Below are 18,629 nucleotides of genomic sequence, written 5' to 3'. Positions count from 1 at the left end.
TTTTCCATTTTGTTGTGCAGCGGGCCCTAAGCGGTTTAACCATGACTATCGTAATAGATGGCCTATTAACTAATGTAATTTAGTCTGCTGACGTCATAAACCTTAGTTCTGTGAAATCTGGATATATATATATATATATATATATTTTTTTTTTTGGTTAAATTTTTACCATGCCTGCATGTGCATCGTCCCAAATTACAAAGGAAACTACAAAAAGGGACCGAAAGTTACTGTTTTTTCATTTCCAAAAGACAAGGAATTGTTTTACATGTGGATGAATGCGATAAAAAGAAAAAAATTACACCATCTCCATACAGCAAAGTGAGTTAAATGTTTGAGACTAAAAATAAACATTCTCTTTCTTAGTACATTTATTTTTTCAGAACACATTAAAAAAAAATGAAATTTTGGATATAAAAATATGATCTTGCCTGATATTTATGTTATGTGCTGAAATAATAAATTATTATTTAGAAACTTCTTATTTAACATGGGAAGTGTGTTGTAAATAATTTCATCTTACAATTTAATAAAAGTGATATCGTAATTTAATAAGACCGACATCATAAAACTTGAATGGCGGACGTACACGAATGAGGCCCCCATAGCAAAATACGCATCAGCTCCGATGTTGAATGCAGCGTGTTCTAGGGGGCTTTCATTAATTTTAAAAGAAAGGAAAGAATTTTGGCTTGTGTGAATTTGTTTTGTTTTTTTTATTTTATTTTGGCTTGAACTTTGCGCTTTTTTAATTTATTTATTTTTTTTTTTTTGCCGGAGATTATTTTTTTATTTTTATTTATTTATTTTTTTACATGGTGGTCACCAGTTATCAAGGCCCGGAAGCCACTCAGGGATAAGGGTTATTGCAAGTACAGTACGTTAGTGGAGATTTATTGAAGGGTTTACTTGAGGTGGCGGTTCATTAGGAATTTGTTTACGTTGGACTTGAAGACATTCAGGTTGTAGTCAGGTGGGAAGCAGGCAGACGGAACAGAGTTCCACTGGCATGCAGTTCTAAGAAAGAAGCTTTGTTCATGGAATCTATGTTTGGATTTAGGCACAGATAAAGAGTGGGGAAAATTTTTGACAGTGGATTCAGCTAGACGGGTGTTTTTCGTGAAAGATTGGCAAGGGGGGACCAGAGATTGGAGTTCAGACGAGCACCTGCCATGGAAATAACGATAAAACAAGAATAGGCTCGCAACGTCTCTTCTGTGGGAGAGAGTTGCAGGGAAGAGAAAAGGGCATCCCCCACTAAGCCACAAAGTCTATTTTGTACTCTGTCAAGGCAGGATAGGCTGTTTTTAGCAGCTCCTGCCCAGATGTGGCAGCAGTACTCCATCCTTGGACGTACTTGGCTTTGATATAGATAGAGAATTGCATCAGTAGTGAGATATCTTCTGGAGCGGTAGAAGGATCCCATCATCTTTCCAGCGACCTTGGCAACAGACTTGATGTACGTGTTCCATTTCAGATCAGGAGTAAAGGACAAACCCAGAAGCTTGTCAAAACATGGGGCTTCTCCTAGACGAGAGCCATCCATTTCAATTGATGCCAGATGGGGATCAGAGCGTTGATGGTGTAAAGATAGGAGTTTGGTTTTAGATGCATTAAAGGTAATCAGCCACGTCTTCCTCCACTGAACTACATGCTTGAGATCAGAGGAGAGAGAATCAGAGAGAACTTTGTCATTTACAGCCTTTGATGTGTTGCCGTAGATGGTTGTGTCATCAGCATAGATGTCAACGAATGATTTAAGTATGTGTTTAGGGAGATCCTTGATGTAGATCAGGAAGAGAGTTGGGCCCAGGATTGACCCTTGAGGGACTCCAGCATTAATATTGCAGGCCTCTGATTTTTGTCCATCGACCACTACTCTTATGAGCCTATCGGAGAGAAATGATTTAATGATTGAGAAAACATTTCCAGTTATACCGTAGCTGGAAATCTTGTGAAGTAGACCCTTATGCCATACCTTGTCGAAGGCCTTTGATATGTCAAGAGCAATTGCCCTAGAAAGGAAGCCTTTGTCAAGAGATTCACTAATTCTGTGAGATATAACTGTTAGCACATCTGCAGAAGTCTGGTCAAACTGATGAGGTTTTCCAGGGAGTCGGAAAGCACTTCTCCTTAAGGCAACGCTTAAACAGTTTCGTAAGTATAGGAGCAAGTACTGGTTGAAGCTTTTTTAACACTCTAATTGGGATGCCTTCAGGGCCAGTTGCTTTACTGGAATCAAGGTCCTTGATTAGCTTGGCAACCTCATGCACAGATATTTGTATGTTACCTAGCGTGTTCTGTGTTATAGGAGGAAATATGGGAAGTTGATGGCCTTCGTGGCATAGGGTAGAATTAGCTGCAAAGTTCTTTGCAAATAGTTTGGCCTTGTCTGATGCTGACGAGATGACCTCTTGTCCATTGATAATGGTTGGGATAGAATGCACACTTCTGTTCAGGATCCTATTTGTTATTTGCCAAAACTGGTGGGAACCAAGACGCTGATCAGCTACTTTGGACTTAACAGACTGGGCATATAGCTCTCTTGCATTTTTTATTACTCTTTTACAGTGGTTGCTGGCGTTCCTGAAAGCAGCTTTAGTCTCAGTGCATCTATTACGTTGGTAGTTATGGAAAAAGTGATTTCTGTGCGCAATAGCAGCAGCACATTCTGGGGAAAACCATGGCTGGCTGTTAGGTTTTTGTTGGAATTTTTTAGATAGTATGAAGCGGTCTATGCCTACAATTAACCATTCGGTAAGATCTGATACTATAGAGGATACATCCTTTTTAAACATGGAATGCAGAGGTCGATCAGATATGAATGTACGGAAGCTATCCCAGTCAGCCATAGAGTATCAGTATACAGTACGGTGGAGGGGTACATCTGGGGACTTATTACATGTCATTTTTATCTTAACTGATATGACAGAGTGATCGGAGGATCCTAGAGGAGACAGAATGGAACATGAACATAGCTCAGGGGAAGTTGAGAGAAAAAGGTCTAGGAGGCTTGCATATTGACCAGTAGTATCGGGCACACGGGTGGGTTCGCGAACTATCTGAGTGAGGTCATAAGCAATGGCAAAATCATTACAAAACCTCCCCTCATCATCTGTCTTATTTGAATGGGTCAGCCATTCCACGTTATGGCTGTTGAAGTTACCACAGATGTGGATGTTAGCCGAGGGATGTGTAGACAGGATGTGATCTATTTTCTCAGATATACTCTTAAAGATAGTAACTCCGCTGTTATCGGACCGATAGAGGGCAAATATAAATGCAGTGGTGTTAGCAAGTGCAACCCGGAAGCACATATAAGGTAAATTAGGATCTTTTCTAGAGATATCCCTGCCACAGGGGAAGCCATCTTTAATGTAGGCACATATTCCATGCCCATGGCGATCTTGGGGGTCAGATTTAGCTGTTAAGTTAGAGTATCCGTTAATTATGAATTCATCTAGGGAAGTGGTCGGCCCTATTCCAGTTTCGCTTAGAAAGAATATGTCCAGTTTCATCTCCTGTAATTGGGTTTCAACCTCTGGAAGGTTGGAACCTAGACCCCTGATGTTGGAGAAGGAGACCTGGTAGTAGGGTCTACATTGGAAGATGGGGTTCTAGGTTTATTTGAGTTTTTTTTCTGGAGATATTTCATGTTGAGGTTTTGGGATTTGTGGAACAGGTCGGCATACTTGGTTAGAGCAGGATAAAGATGGAAAGTAAGAGAGAAAAAGACAGGAATTTTTTTTTTTTTTTTTGTAGCACATGAAAAGGTAAAGCCGTAACAATTACCAACTAGTATGGCATCGAGAGGCCCCATCAGAGACTACTGCATGGTCCAGAATCCATTCACTAAATGGCAATACAGCAGTCCCAGTACTTTGCGCCTGCTGATAGGACAGCCTCCTTAGTGGTTAATCCAAGGCTCGGGTCCCTGACTATTAGGCGGATAATGTCAGCTCAGACAAAACGTTTACCTCCAGCACTCTTACTAGTGACATGGCCACAAGGATAGACATAGACAGAAAAATTTCCGATATCTCAGACTACTGTTTACCAAGTACTACCGACCTTTAAAGCAGCTTTTTCTTCACCTTTTGTCAGAAAAATCACTCATTTGAATGAGGACTGAGGGACAAAAAAGGAGAAGCAAGAGTTACTAGAGCTGCCGATAACACATCCACTGTATTATCTACTCTCCATTAAAAAAAAAAAGAAAAAAAAAGTAAAATAAAATAAACGGGGAGGAGGGGGAATGGTACAAGGGACTTTTTAATATCTAAGTAGTAAAGTCTGGTGCTAGATTATCAATTCAGGACACTTTTGATGATAATCTCCCCTCCCAAATTAATGGGTGGATGTTTTTGGTGTTATATACCTCGAGTTTGAATCATTCGAGCTTCACCTTATAATTTAAATCCAATGAACTTTTATCAATTTGTGAAGTCGGCTTAATATTAATTTACATTTGAGTTTAGATAATTATTCAAGGTTTTTATTTGGGAGGTTCGTTGTCATAGGTGACTTTTTCTTTGCTAATGTCACTGTGTATTATATTTTGAATATAATTGAAAATAAGACTAACTATATTAGAGGGTTTGATTGGCTAGCCAGGAAGCAAGCATTTTCAATATAGGCAAGCTTATAGTAATAGTATATATTAAGTATATTACTTAAATAAAGTCCTAACTTAATCTACTGTAATAGAGAAAATAATTCTTGTTTTTTATCGCTAGTTTACTTCATGTAGCACGAGTGAGCAGTGTTTTGCCTGTTTCAATAGTAGTCGCGAAGGGGGGGGTGACGAATCCCATCTTAAGTTTTTCAAGACGGGAAAAGTACAGACAAGTATATACATAAATAAAACAAGTTTAAACAAGGTAACATGAAAAACATTTGTTAAGATGAATTTTAAAATACTTAACGTCTGTTTGACATCGTTCGGCATCCGGTTTTTTTTTTTTTTTGCCGACTGGCATATTGCGGTGTCTTTCTAGAGCGGAAGAAGATTTCTATTTCTGGATAACTTGTGCACGCGTGCCTATCTATTTATAGATAAACACTGAAATACAAATCGAGATCAGTAATAGAAATGAAACATGAAAAGTGAAAAAATATTAGATAATTTTGAAACACTTTTAGAGCATCGTCATGAAAAATATGGTAATCAAAAAAAATTCGAGTTTCGAGGAAAAACATGTTTTCAACAACTGAAATTTTTATTTATTTTTTGAATAAAAATAATTATTAAAACAAAAACAGTAGTGTTCTCATCGTGTAGGGTTTTTTTTATTCAAGAAAATAAAAGGTTCTCATGCACTTATTGATCCGTGCTGAAATAAGGTTATTATTTAGAAAACCATTTTTAACATGGGGACGGGAGGGTGTTGTGTACTTTCTGTACTTTCACCTAACAATTAAATAAAAACATATTGTAAAACTTTAATTAAACTTGAAAATACTATTTAAAAAATAGCGCGGATCAATAAGTGCACTAACACCAAATAAAATTTCACTGTTTTTCGATATGAGAAAAAACACAGACAACATTTAAATGAAACTCGGTTTTACAACCATCTTCATTCCGTGATAAAGGTTTTTCTTTATTTTTGTTTATCGTCACAAGTGCTAATCTGGACTTGCACCAATTTTCCTGTTAATAATTGCCAAAAACAAAAATATCTCGCAACAAAACAAAACAACAACTATAAAAATATAATAACAAAATAATCCAAAAAGCGCAAAGTTCAAGCTATAATAATAATAATAATAATAATAATAATAATAATAATAATAATAAACAAGGCCACACACGCACAAATTCCTTCCTTTCTTTTCAGATTAATGAAAGATCCTCAGAATGCATTGCATACAACGTCGGAGCCGATGCATATTTCGCTATGGGACCTCACTCGTGTACGTCAGCCATTTGAATTTCTTGATTAAATAATTCTAAATAAGAAAACTGTTTCCAACATGGTGAATGGAGTGTGTTGTAAATATTCTGTACTTTCATCTAACAATTTAATAAAAGCTACACCGTAAAACTTGAATTTCTTGATTAAATAATTCTAAATAAGAAAAATGATTTTTCCCTTAGTTTAATTATTTTTGCTGTGCAATATTTTATGAAATAGGTTCAACTTTAAAAAATTGTTTATGACGTTTTTGTCAGCAAAAAAAAAAAATATTAATAATTATTTTTACTGTGCTTTTATGAAATAGGTTCAACTTTAAAAAATTGTTTATGACGTTTTTGTCAGCAAAAAAAAAATATTAATAATTATTTTTACTGTGCTTTTATGAAATAGGTTCAACTTTAAAAAATTGTTTATGACGTTTTTGTCAGCAAAAAAAAAAATATTAATAATTATTTTTACTGTGCTTTTATGAAATAGGTTCAACTTTAAAAAATTGTTTATGACGTTTTTGTCAGCAAAAAAAAAAAATTATTAATAATTATTTTTCTATCCTATCGTTTTTTATCATGTAATTTTTTAAAAGTCAAACATATAGTTTTCTTTTAGATTATTTCTTTGAGTATGTGAACTTCATTTTTGACCTGAGAACATATAGCGAGAGACATCAGCATTTGACGAAAGAACTAGAAAGATAATTACAGTTAAATTAAAGAATACATATCTTAAGGATGGTGCTATTCCTCAAATACTACCAAACTGTTCCTCCTATTTATCGTCATCAACCACTTTTAGAGAGTTCCCTAACGCAAAGAAAATATGTTTAGAAAACTCTGCTCTTAAGCGTGCATTATGTGAAAATGGTGCTGACTATGAAAATGTAAGACTTTCCATAGCATTGATGATTTGGAAAAAAATTGAATTTTTTAAATAATTATTATTGGACTTTGATTAGGCAAGACAATACCATTATTATATGCCATATAAACAGATGTCCATGTCCAGAAATAAAAATGTCCATGGTAATGGAATCAGATTTGGCCCTTACAGTATTCTGCAGTGATGTGGAAATGAGTACTATAGAGGAGTATAAGGTTCCTAAACATGTAACCGATGAAAATACTCTACAGATTTTGATGGAAAACGTGAAAAAAATGGACATCAAAGAACACCAAACCAAAACTTCAAATATAATTTCTTTATTAAAATTAATATTGTCATTATTAGTGCAAGATGAGTCATTTAAGTATTTTAATGCAATGAAATTCATATATGAACAAATAAACATAATGACAATGAATTAGGTTAATTATTCAAGTGAAATGATGACATTCTCTTCTTTATTATATAACTGCTCCTCTAGAGGGTATAGACTGTTAAGAGACACTAAAAATGTAATTTTGCCATGTTATTCAACCATTAGAAGATAAAACTTATCAACTTATATTAATCCTGTAATTGAACAACATAACATAATTTTCTTATGTATATTAAAATAAGTTCAAGTTACTAGTGCAGAAAGAATGAACCTGTAGGTTTTGTGAATACTTTCAAGAGATTAGATAGGCCTACAAAACTCAATACACTTGGTTTTTATCTGTTCAGGTACTCCCTTATACTAGAAGGATGATTAAAGTGGATCAGATTCTTTCTTCAAGTTCACCAGGATCAGGAAAGGACCATAACACGCTTCAGCACGCAGAACACAAACTGTGCTGGTATAATGGTGTTATGTAGAAATCCATTCTTTACTGTTCTGTATCTTCATCGTTAATAAACTAACGCAGCATAAAAATTGGATCCAACTTGAAAAATTAAATAAAATAAAAGAAATGTAGGATATAACAAGCCAACTTACCAGAGTATAGCTGCCCGGGGGGGGGGACGATACTCTTCTAATTTCCAAAACGAATGGTTGCTTTCTAGCTATGCTAACAGATGGCAGTTCTTTATTTCTTTTTTTTTATGGCGGTTTCAAATAACCAAAAGTTTTAGACCAATCAGAAAAAAAGGTTAATTATTCTATCTTTTTTATTCTTTAAAGTTTATTACCATTTATATATAGGTACATTTTATTTTTAGCTTATATTTAATAAAAAAATATCAGAAATACGACACCACAAACCTGCCACAAGTACATTTGCTTTTATACTTAGCAGTGTATTCTCACAATATAAAAATGTTGTGCATGTTATGCCAACTAAATGTCTTCTAGCTGAGAACTTAGTTGACATAATTAAACGTGTAATAATAGGCTTAGAGGAGTTATAGTTTAGAGTATTATCTGTTATAACAGATAATAATGCAATAAATAAAAAAGCTATGTCTTTCTTTTGTAGATCATCAAAGCTTTCAATTTTATATCCCCATCCAACGAGAACGTCTAGATCTCTTTTCTTCTTATTCGACTCAGTACATATCATTGAAACACGGTAATGTTTGAATATATGGTTAAGTCACAGTTCTAGTAATTTAGAACTGCTTTAAAACTTCACCGCTCACTCATTTTTCGACCAAATTTCAAACAATTATTATAATTTAAAGATCACCTTCTCAGCTATATTGTGAAAAAAAATTTTTCAATTTTTTTTCACTAAAAAAAGTTATGAATTTTCTAGTGTTCAAAATCGTAAAAAAAATATAAGGAGGTGAGCAAAGTTTTTTATGACTGATTTCCAAAGCAACCACGTCGCATGAAAGACATGAAAGGGAGATAATTGGGAGGATTTTATTGAAAGCAGATGCGTGCCTTACATTGTTATTACATATGTGTTTATGGAGGCAAAAAAAATAAGACTGAAATTAAACAAAGAACAAGTGAATTTATTGGAAGCCTGGAAAAATCATGGATTATAATAGAAAAATGCGAATATGAAAAATAATATGGTTAAGCTTAAACTTGGAAAAGTAAAGGACTAATTTTTAAAACTGGAAAAGAAAAGGACAAGATATTCTAGCAAAAAATATAATAAATTTATAACTTAAAATATTGCAGTATTAACAATTGATTATATAATGTTATAAATTGAATTAAAAAAAAAATATGCAATATTTTAAGTTATAAATTTAAGTTATAAAAAAAAATATGCAATATTTTAAGTTATAAATTTATTATATTTTTTACTAGAATATCTTGTCCTTTTCTTTTCCAGTTTTAATAACTAGTCCTTTACTTTTCCATGTTTAAACTTAACCATATTACTTTTCATGCTCGCATTTTTCTATTGTGATATTAAAATGCATTAGAACCAATTGGTTTGGCCAAAAAGATGAAAGTAAATTCATGATGTCCCAAAGTTTTGTTATAATGGAAATCATGAATCGGATCAAATCCAAAATGCTCCATTTTCTAGTTGACATAAACTTTATGTCTTGGAATCTCAATCACTTTTGAAATATTGTTATAAGTTGACTTCAAAGGCCATTTCTCCGACTAATTTTGAAAGGCAAAATGTTCATTGGTTTTGCAAATTTTCAATGAATATACTATTCAAGAATTGCTAACCTTAGGAAAACGGGAATGCTTGCCAATTATTCAGAAATCGCAGAATACATACAAATATTTTATATCTGGTGCACAATACTGAATGTGAAAACACCATATAAAGGTTGTCAGCTTCGTAATAAATATGCTTACATTAAATGGTGATAATTATAGATTTCTTTCTGTTCTGTAACTGGTTAGAAACTTAGAATAGTATTCCTGGAAGAACTGGTAAGTTAACAAAGGATCATACCACTTACGCAATTTTAGAATTGACTAAATATTGCATAAAAGAACTGAATATGGTGCACATATTACCAGGAAAGTTTCAGACAGATAACCTTGAGGTATTGCCAGTATTGGAAACTTAGCAGGGATCCATATAATATATCGATACGTCAAGTGTATGAAAGTGGAATAAAAAACTAAGAATGTTGTCAGTTTTGAAACTGAGCTTACCAATTAATAACTGAACTATTGAATTGAAAAGTTTACAAGAAACTAACTGGGATGAAATGACAAGGGAGCAAAAGTTTTATAAATTTAACATAGACGTAAGAAAGGATGATGTTAATCAGTGTAAAGAACTACTTACTGTTATATTATATTGTTATACAGTTTTCAAAAATTTGAAATGCAATAAATGCAAACATTTAATATCTGGGAGAGACACTGTTGAAGAAATAGCTGAAATAAATAGCTACTTTCAGGATGTTAACAGAGGTTCTCTGTTATACCCAAATGATATAAGTAATAATTTTGTGTTATATAATTATATAGTCATAAACAAACTTAAAAAGACAAATTACGAGTTTTTTTATATTTTATTCGCAGTTTTCTGTTAGAGGTGTCAAAAATTCCCAAAAAAATCTGACACACCTAGTGTTCCACATATCTTGCTTGCTAGGACCTCAGCGATGACGTCATTTTCGTTTTGACAGGCCACCTGTTATGATAGCCGTGGTTTAATCCACACCTCCTCTCCAATTTGTATAGACTTTGGCTTACCAGACTTTTCTGTAGACGCTCTAACTCTATGGTGTCGCCATTGGTACTTAAATATTGCCCTATATGGTATTGTTTCCTCAAGCTGCTAAAATTTGGGGATTACATTGAACCAAAACACTGCTTCTGCAGTTGATATTCCTCCCTCCCCCTCTCTGCAATGGCTTTTATAGTTCTCTAGTTCCATTCTATGATATTGTTTCTACTCGGCCAATAGGCTGCTCTATCTCTCTGACATTCCACATATCCAACATTTTCCAAAATATCTCCAAACTGAATGCTCCATTGTCCATCAGCACCTTTTTGGCTGGTCCATCTTCAAGAAACATATTTTTCAATTCTCTTCTGCTGTTTCTACTTGAATCTCTCTCCAAATAGTAAACCTCCCTGGACCACAATCTACCATTAATAGGTATACTCCTCCTTTATAGTGTGTGACATCTATAAACAATCGTGTCCAATCGGCAGCTACTTGAACCTCCTTTAATTCATAAATGGTTGGTGGCGGGTTGATCGTCCTACATTGATTACAGTTTCTGACTACCTTTTGCGCACAATCTCTCGTCACCTCCAGGTAGACCTTCTACACTAGATAAAACATTCTTTCTACTCTAACATGGTATAGCTCATACAATTCTTTCACTTTATCTTGTGTGATACAGCATGCTACTGTAATCGCCCTTCTGGTTTAAGTCAGCTTTTTTCACTCAGTCAGTACGTCGGTCTTATTTTTGCTAGAGAGCACAAACATTACACTTAACTTTATGTTAAATTCAACAATCATTTCTCTTAGAATTCCTAAACGTTGTAGTACAGTTAATTCTGCTGGTCCTTTTGTTAACATCTTATACAGACTAACATTACAAGTACATTTGAGAAGTTTTATTACCATATAAGCAGAAAGGTCCGGCATACAGTTTTGTTTTTTGGTATGACAGGGGTACATTTGAAATGAATGTTCCTGTTAAAAGCACAATTTCACCATGATACTTGACTTTTTCATTTGAAACTTTAATTCAAGCCATTATCACCAAGCAGAAAGGCCAGGCATATAAAATCAACAGTAGGTTCTTTGATATGATAAATTCGAAATGAATGTTTCTGTTTAGAGCACAATGGAACCATAATACTTGACTTTTGCATTTTAAACTTTAATTCAAGCCGTTATATATAAAAAAAAATCTATTTATCTATAAAAGTGAAAGTGTGTGTGTGTGTGTCCATTTCCCTACACAATAACTCTCTCAATTTTCAGTCTACAGACTCGAAATTTGATTTACAGGGTATTGAGATTTGGGGAAAATCTTTGTAATCCGTTTTCGGCCGGAAATTTAGTTATTATGGGGTCAAAGTTCAACGATTTGACCTTTGAGAACTCTACCAAACTTCTCCGCCAATTTTGGGTATAAACAATTGAAATATTAGATATAGGTTCCTTGGACATGGATCTAACTTAATAACTTGATTCGAGCCCAAAACAATAAATGTTAAGGGATCAAAGATTTTTAAAAATTGACTTCTGCGGTTTCTACCAAATTACTCAGACAATTTCTGGTCTAAACATTTGAAATTTTACATAAAGGGTATTCAGAGATAGGGCAAGCTTTTTAATCGGTTTGGGTCAAAAATTTGAGCTACCAATATATAAATGTATGCATGTATGTTTGCATGTCTGCCTAAAACTGTCGACAGAGGCGACAGATTTTCACAAGATCAGTATCGTTTTGAAGCTTGACCCTTCAGACGACAAATACGGAAAAATTGGCTAAAAACATTAATTTCTTCACCCTCAACTGGGCACTTTTCTACAGGGAGAGATCGCTTTTTTACCGATATTTTCGAAAGTCATCCCCTCTTTTCGATTTTCTAGCCTTAATTTAAACCTACGTCACTTCCGGTTTGGCGGTGGTCATAACAGCAAAGACGTCACGTCTTTTTCCCATTCTTTTCCTCCTTCGCAGTATGGGTTCGAGCCTGACTACTACCATTTTTTTTTTTGTTGTTCAACACACATCCAAACACCCGGGTAACACCGGGCACCCATGCGAGTAATTTTATAGCAGTAGATTCTTTACAGTGCAATGTAGACTACTATGAATTGTGGACTAAGTCACTGCACTGCAGGGAAGCATGTAAAGTTTCCTCCCAGTGCACCGTGATGAGTCCCCAACTAGAGTAGGCAATCAATCGATTTGATTAAAAAATGGGCGATTTCACCGATTTCAATGACAATAAATTCTCGTTTACTCCCGGACAATGTTAGGGTTACCTGCTAGTGTATATATATATATATATATATATATATATATATATATATATATATATATAAGAATATCTGTGTGTTGATGCGGTTTATAGAAAGATACAGAGCATACTAAAATTATAGAACTTTTTGGGCATGTGTGATTCTCCTATAAACATTATGAAAATAGTCATGATTGTCTTGGTGTCTTTTTAAGGGAGCTGCAGGATCTTTTCCAATATTTTGCACTTTAAATAGAAATTTACTTATCTGTCTTATTTAGAAAGCCAACATAAAATATGCCCCAATTAGTAAGTTGGAAGTTATATTAAATAGTAAGTTCATATTTACTGGTTTATATGTGAATGATTTTGAAAAATAAATATATGAAGATTTATAATCTGACCTTTATTTGTCTGTCTTTCTTTATACATCACTTCATCATTCTAGTATTCTATATTCTTATACACTCATGTATTTCTTTACTAGCAATGCTTTAAGCAAACTACACATTTCTTATATATATATATATATATATATATATATATATATATATATAATATGTATATATATAATATATGTATGCATGTGTGTGTGAAACGAATATATATGTACATATGTGTATGCATGTGGGGCATATATATATGTATGTATTTATGCGCATATGATGGGCAAAATGTAGAGCTTCTAGGTCTTTTTACCTCTATTTTTAAAACCATATTTATATATAAAATATGTTTGAAAAATAAAAATCTACTGTGTGAGTATTTGGAAGGAGATAACTAAAATATATATGACAGGTCACACACCATCTTTGTTTACAGATAATGTTGGTTGTTTTGCTGGTCCAAACTATGGGGATTACTTGTAGACACATTTTGTTTTAGTTCCTCCAATAAAGAAGATAATTGATTAATTTTACATATAGACTTCAACAATTCTCTGCAATTTCACTTTTGTTGTGTTGTAATGCACAAAAAATTGGGTAAAACAAACAATAATGGAAAACTCAGGAAAGCAGATGACACAATATCATCGCTGGTTAGAATTAGAAATTGAAGACTAAATGCCACTGTATAATGCATCATGGAATGTGAGTTTATGTGGAGACAAAAATATGATGAAACTATTTTTAATGCAAGTAACTAGTGACATGCATAGAAATCCACACTTTTTTGATGGAGTGGTGGAGGTATTTTTTGATGGAGTGGTGGAGGTATTTTTTGATGGAGTGGTGGAGGTATTTTTTGATGGAGTGGTGGAGGTATTTTTTGACACAGGTAATTTTTACAAAACATTCAATTATTGTTGCAAAATGCACAGCTGAAATGAATTATTGTTATTTGTAAGTTTTAGAATATTTTAAACACTCTTCTTTTACCCATTTTTGTGTTTGACCTTTCATCAGGAGATTGTCTCGTTTTGCTTTTGTACTTATGAATGTTGGTTATCATTTCTTGCGTACATATCTTGGATGAGTCTCTGGTCAGAAAGCAACATTTTCAACAAATAACACACAAAATATTGTAGCTGCAGCAACTCTGTATAAAGTAAAGTGAATCTGATCTTCTATTTCTTCTTTTTCTTGCAGAGATACTGGAGTGATGTTACAAATCCAGAAGATGCTGCAACCAGTCTTCATGCACAATTCTCAACTTGACCAAAGAAAGGTTTCTAAATCACATTGATATCCTTTTATTTAATATTTTTTAATAAACCCGAATCAGTGGGATAAAAAATAGAAACAAAGAATGTATGTAAATAAATAAAACATAACAATTACAAATACGAATAGTATAAGACACTTAGTTAATTGACTTACAATTAATTATTGGGGGCAAATAAAATTTTATTGAAATAATATTTATAGATTTATAATTAATCTAAAAGAAAAATGAACAAATATGAACTTGCTTTATCATACATTATTATGATAATAGTATTTAAAAAATGTAAAAAAAAAAAAAAATTATCACAAATACTAACACAATTAGGAGATAAATTTACAATTAATTTTAAAGAAAAACAAAAAGATAAAAGTATATATAACATTAGAAAATTTATGACATTAATTTAAGAAATATAAGGATATATAAGCCAAAATATACACATGCATTTAATTCTTTAAATATTTCCAAAATATTTCACCAAAACAAGAGAGAAAATTCACTACGGAATTATATTAAATATTTTTGTTTAATTGTTAATGGATTGAATTTGGAATTTAAACATTGGAATAAATTAATTTAACAACTTTTTAAAATGAATCTATCCTGGACCAAGTAACTTTAATAAATAAAAATAAATTTTGCAAAAATTTATTTTATGTTTAAGTCCATTTGCCGCACAGTCACAGTGACTTTAACTGCAATAATTACAATGCAAAATTATATTGCCTATGATTTACTACATGATTTTTAAGAAATTAAAACATCCATTATTTCATAAAGAGGTCTTACCTCGAAATACATTTTGGAACATGATTACACATATATATAATATTTTCTTTGTGATAGCCTCATATAACTCAGCTAAAATTAAAATTTAATTCAACTGTTAAAATTCTTTTTTTTAATCAATAATTTGGTGAAAAAAAGACAGATGAAAATAAAATGTGAAAAAAAAAATGAATGCAAAAAAATAAACAAAATAAAACTCCTGTACAACACTGGATAAGTACAGGTAGTCATGTCATACGTTTGTCTTGTATAAGTGAAAGGAAGATCAGTACAATCAAAAGTGATTGTCTGGAACCTGACATCATTGTTTGCTTTTCTACTTTGATCAGTTTGTGATTTTTGTATTCCAATGCAAGTAAATTCTTCTGTTTTGGATAGTTTTCGTTCCTGTTTCTCGAATTTTCTTTAATATTCTTCAACTCACAGTTCCAAAACTATTATCACTTATCAAATAAAGGAAATATGACCAAACAATGTAAATAGTATTGCACATCTGTATACGAAAAAAAAAAGTCTTTGTTAGAAGATGAAGATTATATTTCTTTCTTCAGTAACATTTTGCAAATCTTATATTTAAAGCTAACTTTTCTCAGGTCATTTGTTATGCATTTTGTCCACTAAAAGAATACTCATAGCTGTGGTCTTGTGCCAATCTTTAACTGTAAAAAAAGAGACAGGATATAAACATAACGTCACATAGCACACAAGCAAAAAATGAATGTAGATTTTTATTTAGGCCAAACATTTACCAACAAAGATAAACTTTATGAATGCAATAAAAAATATTAGTTTATTTTTGTAGAACTCAGTTAAAGACGGCTTGTATTCAACACATTGGTTTTTGCAAGAGTGTCAGAATATTTGAATATCAACTAAGTCGCATATTTGTCCATCTATCATCCTTTTTTTTTTTTTTTTTTATTACATTTTCACCCCAAACAAGGCAAATTGCCACTTTGGTGTAGGGGGCTACTATCAGGGGCAACAACTACTGGGGTACTATGTAGGGATTTGGGCAGCAAGGTGTCGGTTCACGTTACACTTGAACTTCTGCACGTCAGTACTGTTGGGGAAGCAGGGACCTGGAATGGAATTCCAGAGTCTTGCGGTTCTGGGGAAGAAACTATTGGAGTAAAAAGATCTTTTACATCTAGGGACCTCTACAGTGTGGGGGTGGGATCTAGTAGCCTGTCGGGTTTGTCGAGGGTGCTCGCGTCGTGGGGGCACAAGTGATTGCAGTTCATCAGAGCATTCACCACTAAAATACTTGTAGAACAGGCAGAGGGATGCAACATTTCGTCGATGGGACAGAGGCTGAAGCTTAGATGCCAGTTCAGGGCCTATCAGATTTGCGACTCTCTTTTGAACCTTGTCAAGGAGCGAGAGACTAGTAGCAGATGCACCAGCCCAGATGTGGCAGCAATACTCCATACATGGGCGAATGGTGGCCTTATAGAGGTACAGGATACTTTCGGGTGTTAGTAGTTTTCTAGCACGGTAGAGAGAGCCTACCTTTCTTGCAGCGGCCCTGGCAATGCCTTCAATGTAATTGTTCCAATTGTATGATCTATGATTATGAAACCAACTCAAATAATGTCATTTTAAGTTGCAGAAAAAATTCTCTTTTACTTTATTTGATTTATTATTTAACATTTTGAATTTCAAAATGGCATAATATAAACATATTATAAAGTATTTATAGCTTCTCTTCCAATTTTTGGATTTTAATCATGTCAAAACGCACTTTATTTCCTTTTGATGAATTGATTGTTGCTATTTGTTCTGATGAGTTAAGGGCAAAATAGATTCACTAATTAATATAATAATTAAGTGATTGATTTTGTGCTACAAAACAGATACTGTCAAGAATTGTAAATGTCAACTGGATTAAAGGATTACATTGTAAGATGGTCAACATCATGAACTTTGGAATATAGACTTTTGTCATTCATTCACTATATTGCTCTGTAATTACATTGAGCTTCTTAAGTAAGAATTGGTATATATTATAAGGAAATAAAGTTTATTTCCACAGAAATAGGCAAAAATAGTTCATTTTTCAAAGGAATATGCAAATTAGTTAACCATTATGAAATTACTCGCATACTCATGACTGAGTATATTAAGAAATTCGTTTTAAAAGTTTTTAAATAGAAAAAGTAGGCTTTTAATATGAAAGTCAGTGCAGCAAAAGACTCAACTTTATATATCTATATTCAATGACCAAAACTATTTTTTCACACCCTTCATCTGCATTAATTTCTGGTAATGAGAAGTAAATGAATAGTATTTTTGTGTTACTTTAACCAACTTGAGCGATGATGAGTCAGAATATGAAAGTGTATCTTTGACAGTTTCTAAGTTTTGAACAAACTTGCATGAACAGAAAATTCTACTTTTTTTTTAAACATAACTTTAATTTCAGTTGGTATTTAATAAAATTATTTTCATTTTGTTTCTTCAGGTGAATCATGCCAGTGCTCTTGGAATGGAAGTGGGACAAGAAGTGTCTGTCAAGTATTTTGGTCGTGACCCTGCCACGGGTCAGATTCGTCTTTCACGGAAAGTACTTTATTCTCCTGCCACAACCATCATCCGAAAATTTTCAGAGAAAAATCCTAAAACACAATCATGAAATTCAGTGAATCATTATTTCTTTGATGAAGAAAAAATGCCTACCAGAATTGAAGAATGTTGTACAAACTGCTAATTTTCATTTTCTTTCTTGAGGGTTAAGGGTCTTCTTTTTGACTGCTTCCATTCATCCTGATTATGTTTTCCTTAAAAGGAGTCTGTAACGCCATCTTTTTATTTACCTTGACACTTGCTCCTCTTGAAGTAAACTGTGAAACTGCATCAAATTATTTTCCCAACATTTTTGTAAACTCTTTTAGGTGCATCTTTTCAAACTGGATAAGCTTCTATTGGAACTTGGGATCTTTATATCAATTGCAGGAACCTGGACAGAATTTGGAACTGAAACATTTATTTAATCCAATAGAATTAGACATGCGTCATATTAGTTTTAAGAGATAATTGAAGTGACAGTTGGAGATTGAAGGTTCAATCTTTATGAAACATAACAATAATGAAGAACAACATAAAATTAACTTTTCTATCTGGTAATGGCTGATATAATGAGGACAATCTGCCTGCATAGATTAAATAAAATACCATTTCAAGGTTCCATCCATGTTCAACATAAAGATCCACAGCTTTTTTCAGTATCAGCCAAAACGTTGTGACTACAACAATCAAGATGAGAATAATATAATGAATTGAGATTGAAATAGTAGCAAATGTAAATCTTGTTCCAGGAGGATGATAATCTCGTAATGGACTTTAGCTTACTTACTAATAATATAGCTCCTCCCTGATTGAATGGAAACTTGAACTGTTTAAAAATAAATCAGATAAAACAGACTGAAAGATAAAAAAGTCTCTATAAAAATTGATTTCAGCCTTTTTGTTTGATAAATTGTTTGTTTGAATTATTGACAGAATTTCACATAGTTTAGACA

The 18,629-nt window shown here is 33.0% G+C and overlaps 1 protein-coding gene across 1 annotated transcript in view; it reads left to right on the top strand.

Moving 5' to 3' along the window:
• The window catches only part of LOC145243541 (polyribonucleotide nucleotidyltransferase 1, mitochondrial-like), a 1,193,685-nt gene extending 1,175,061 nt beyond the window's left edge, over positions 1-18,624 (top strand). Inside the window, exons 25-26 of the mRNA XM_080106520.1 lie at positions 14,241-14,319; positions 17,573-18,624. Coding sequence (XP_079962646.1) covers positions 14,241-14,319; positions 17,573-17,743 — 250 coding nt within the window. The 3' untranslated portion in view covers positions 17,744-18,624. The remainder of the gene's footprint in view (positions 1-14,240; positions 14,320-17,572) is intronic.
• Positions 18,625-18,629: the final 5 nt, after the last annotated feature.

Source organism: Euprymna scolopes, chromosome 22 (assembly GCF_053919585.1).
Source record: "Euprymna scolopes isolate OS-2025 chromosome 22, ASM5391958v1, whole genome shotgun sequence".
NCBI lineage: Eukaryota > Metazoa > Mollusca > Cephalopoda > Sepiida > Sepiolidae > Euprymna > Euprymna scolopes.
Note: the sequence above shows the minus strand (reverse complement) of the source record. Positions and strands in the feature narration are given on the sequence as shown.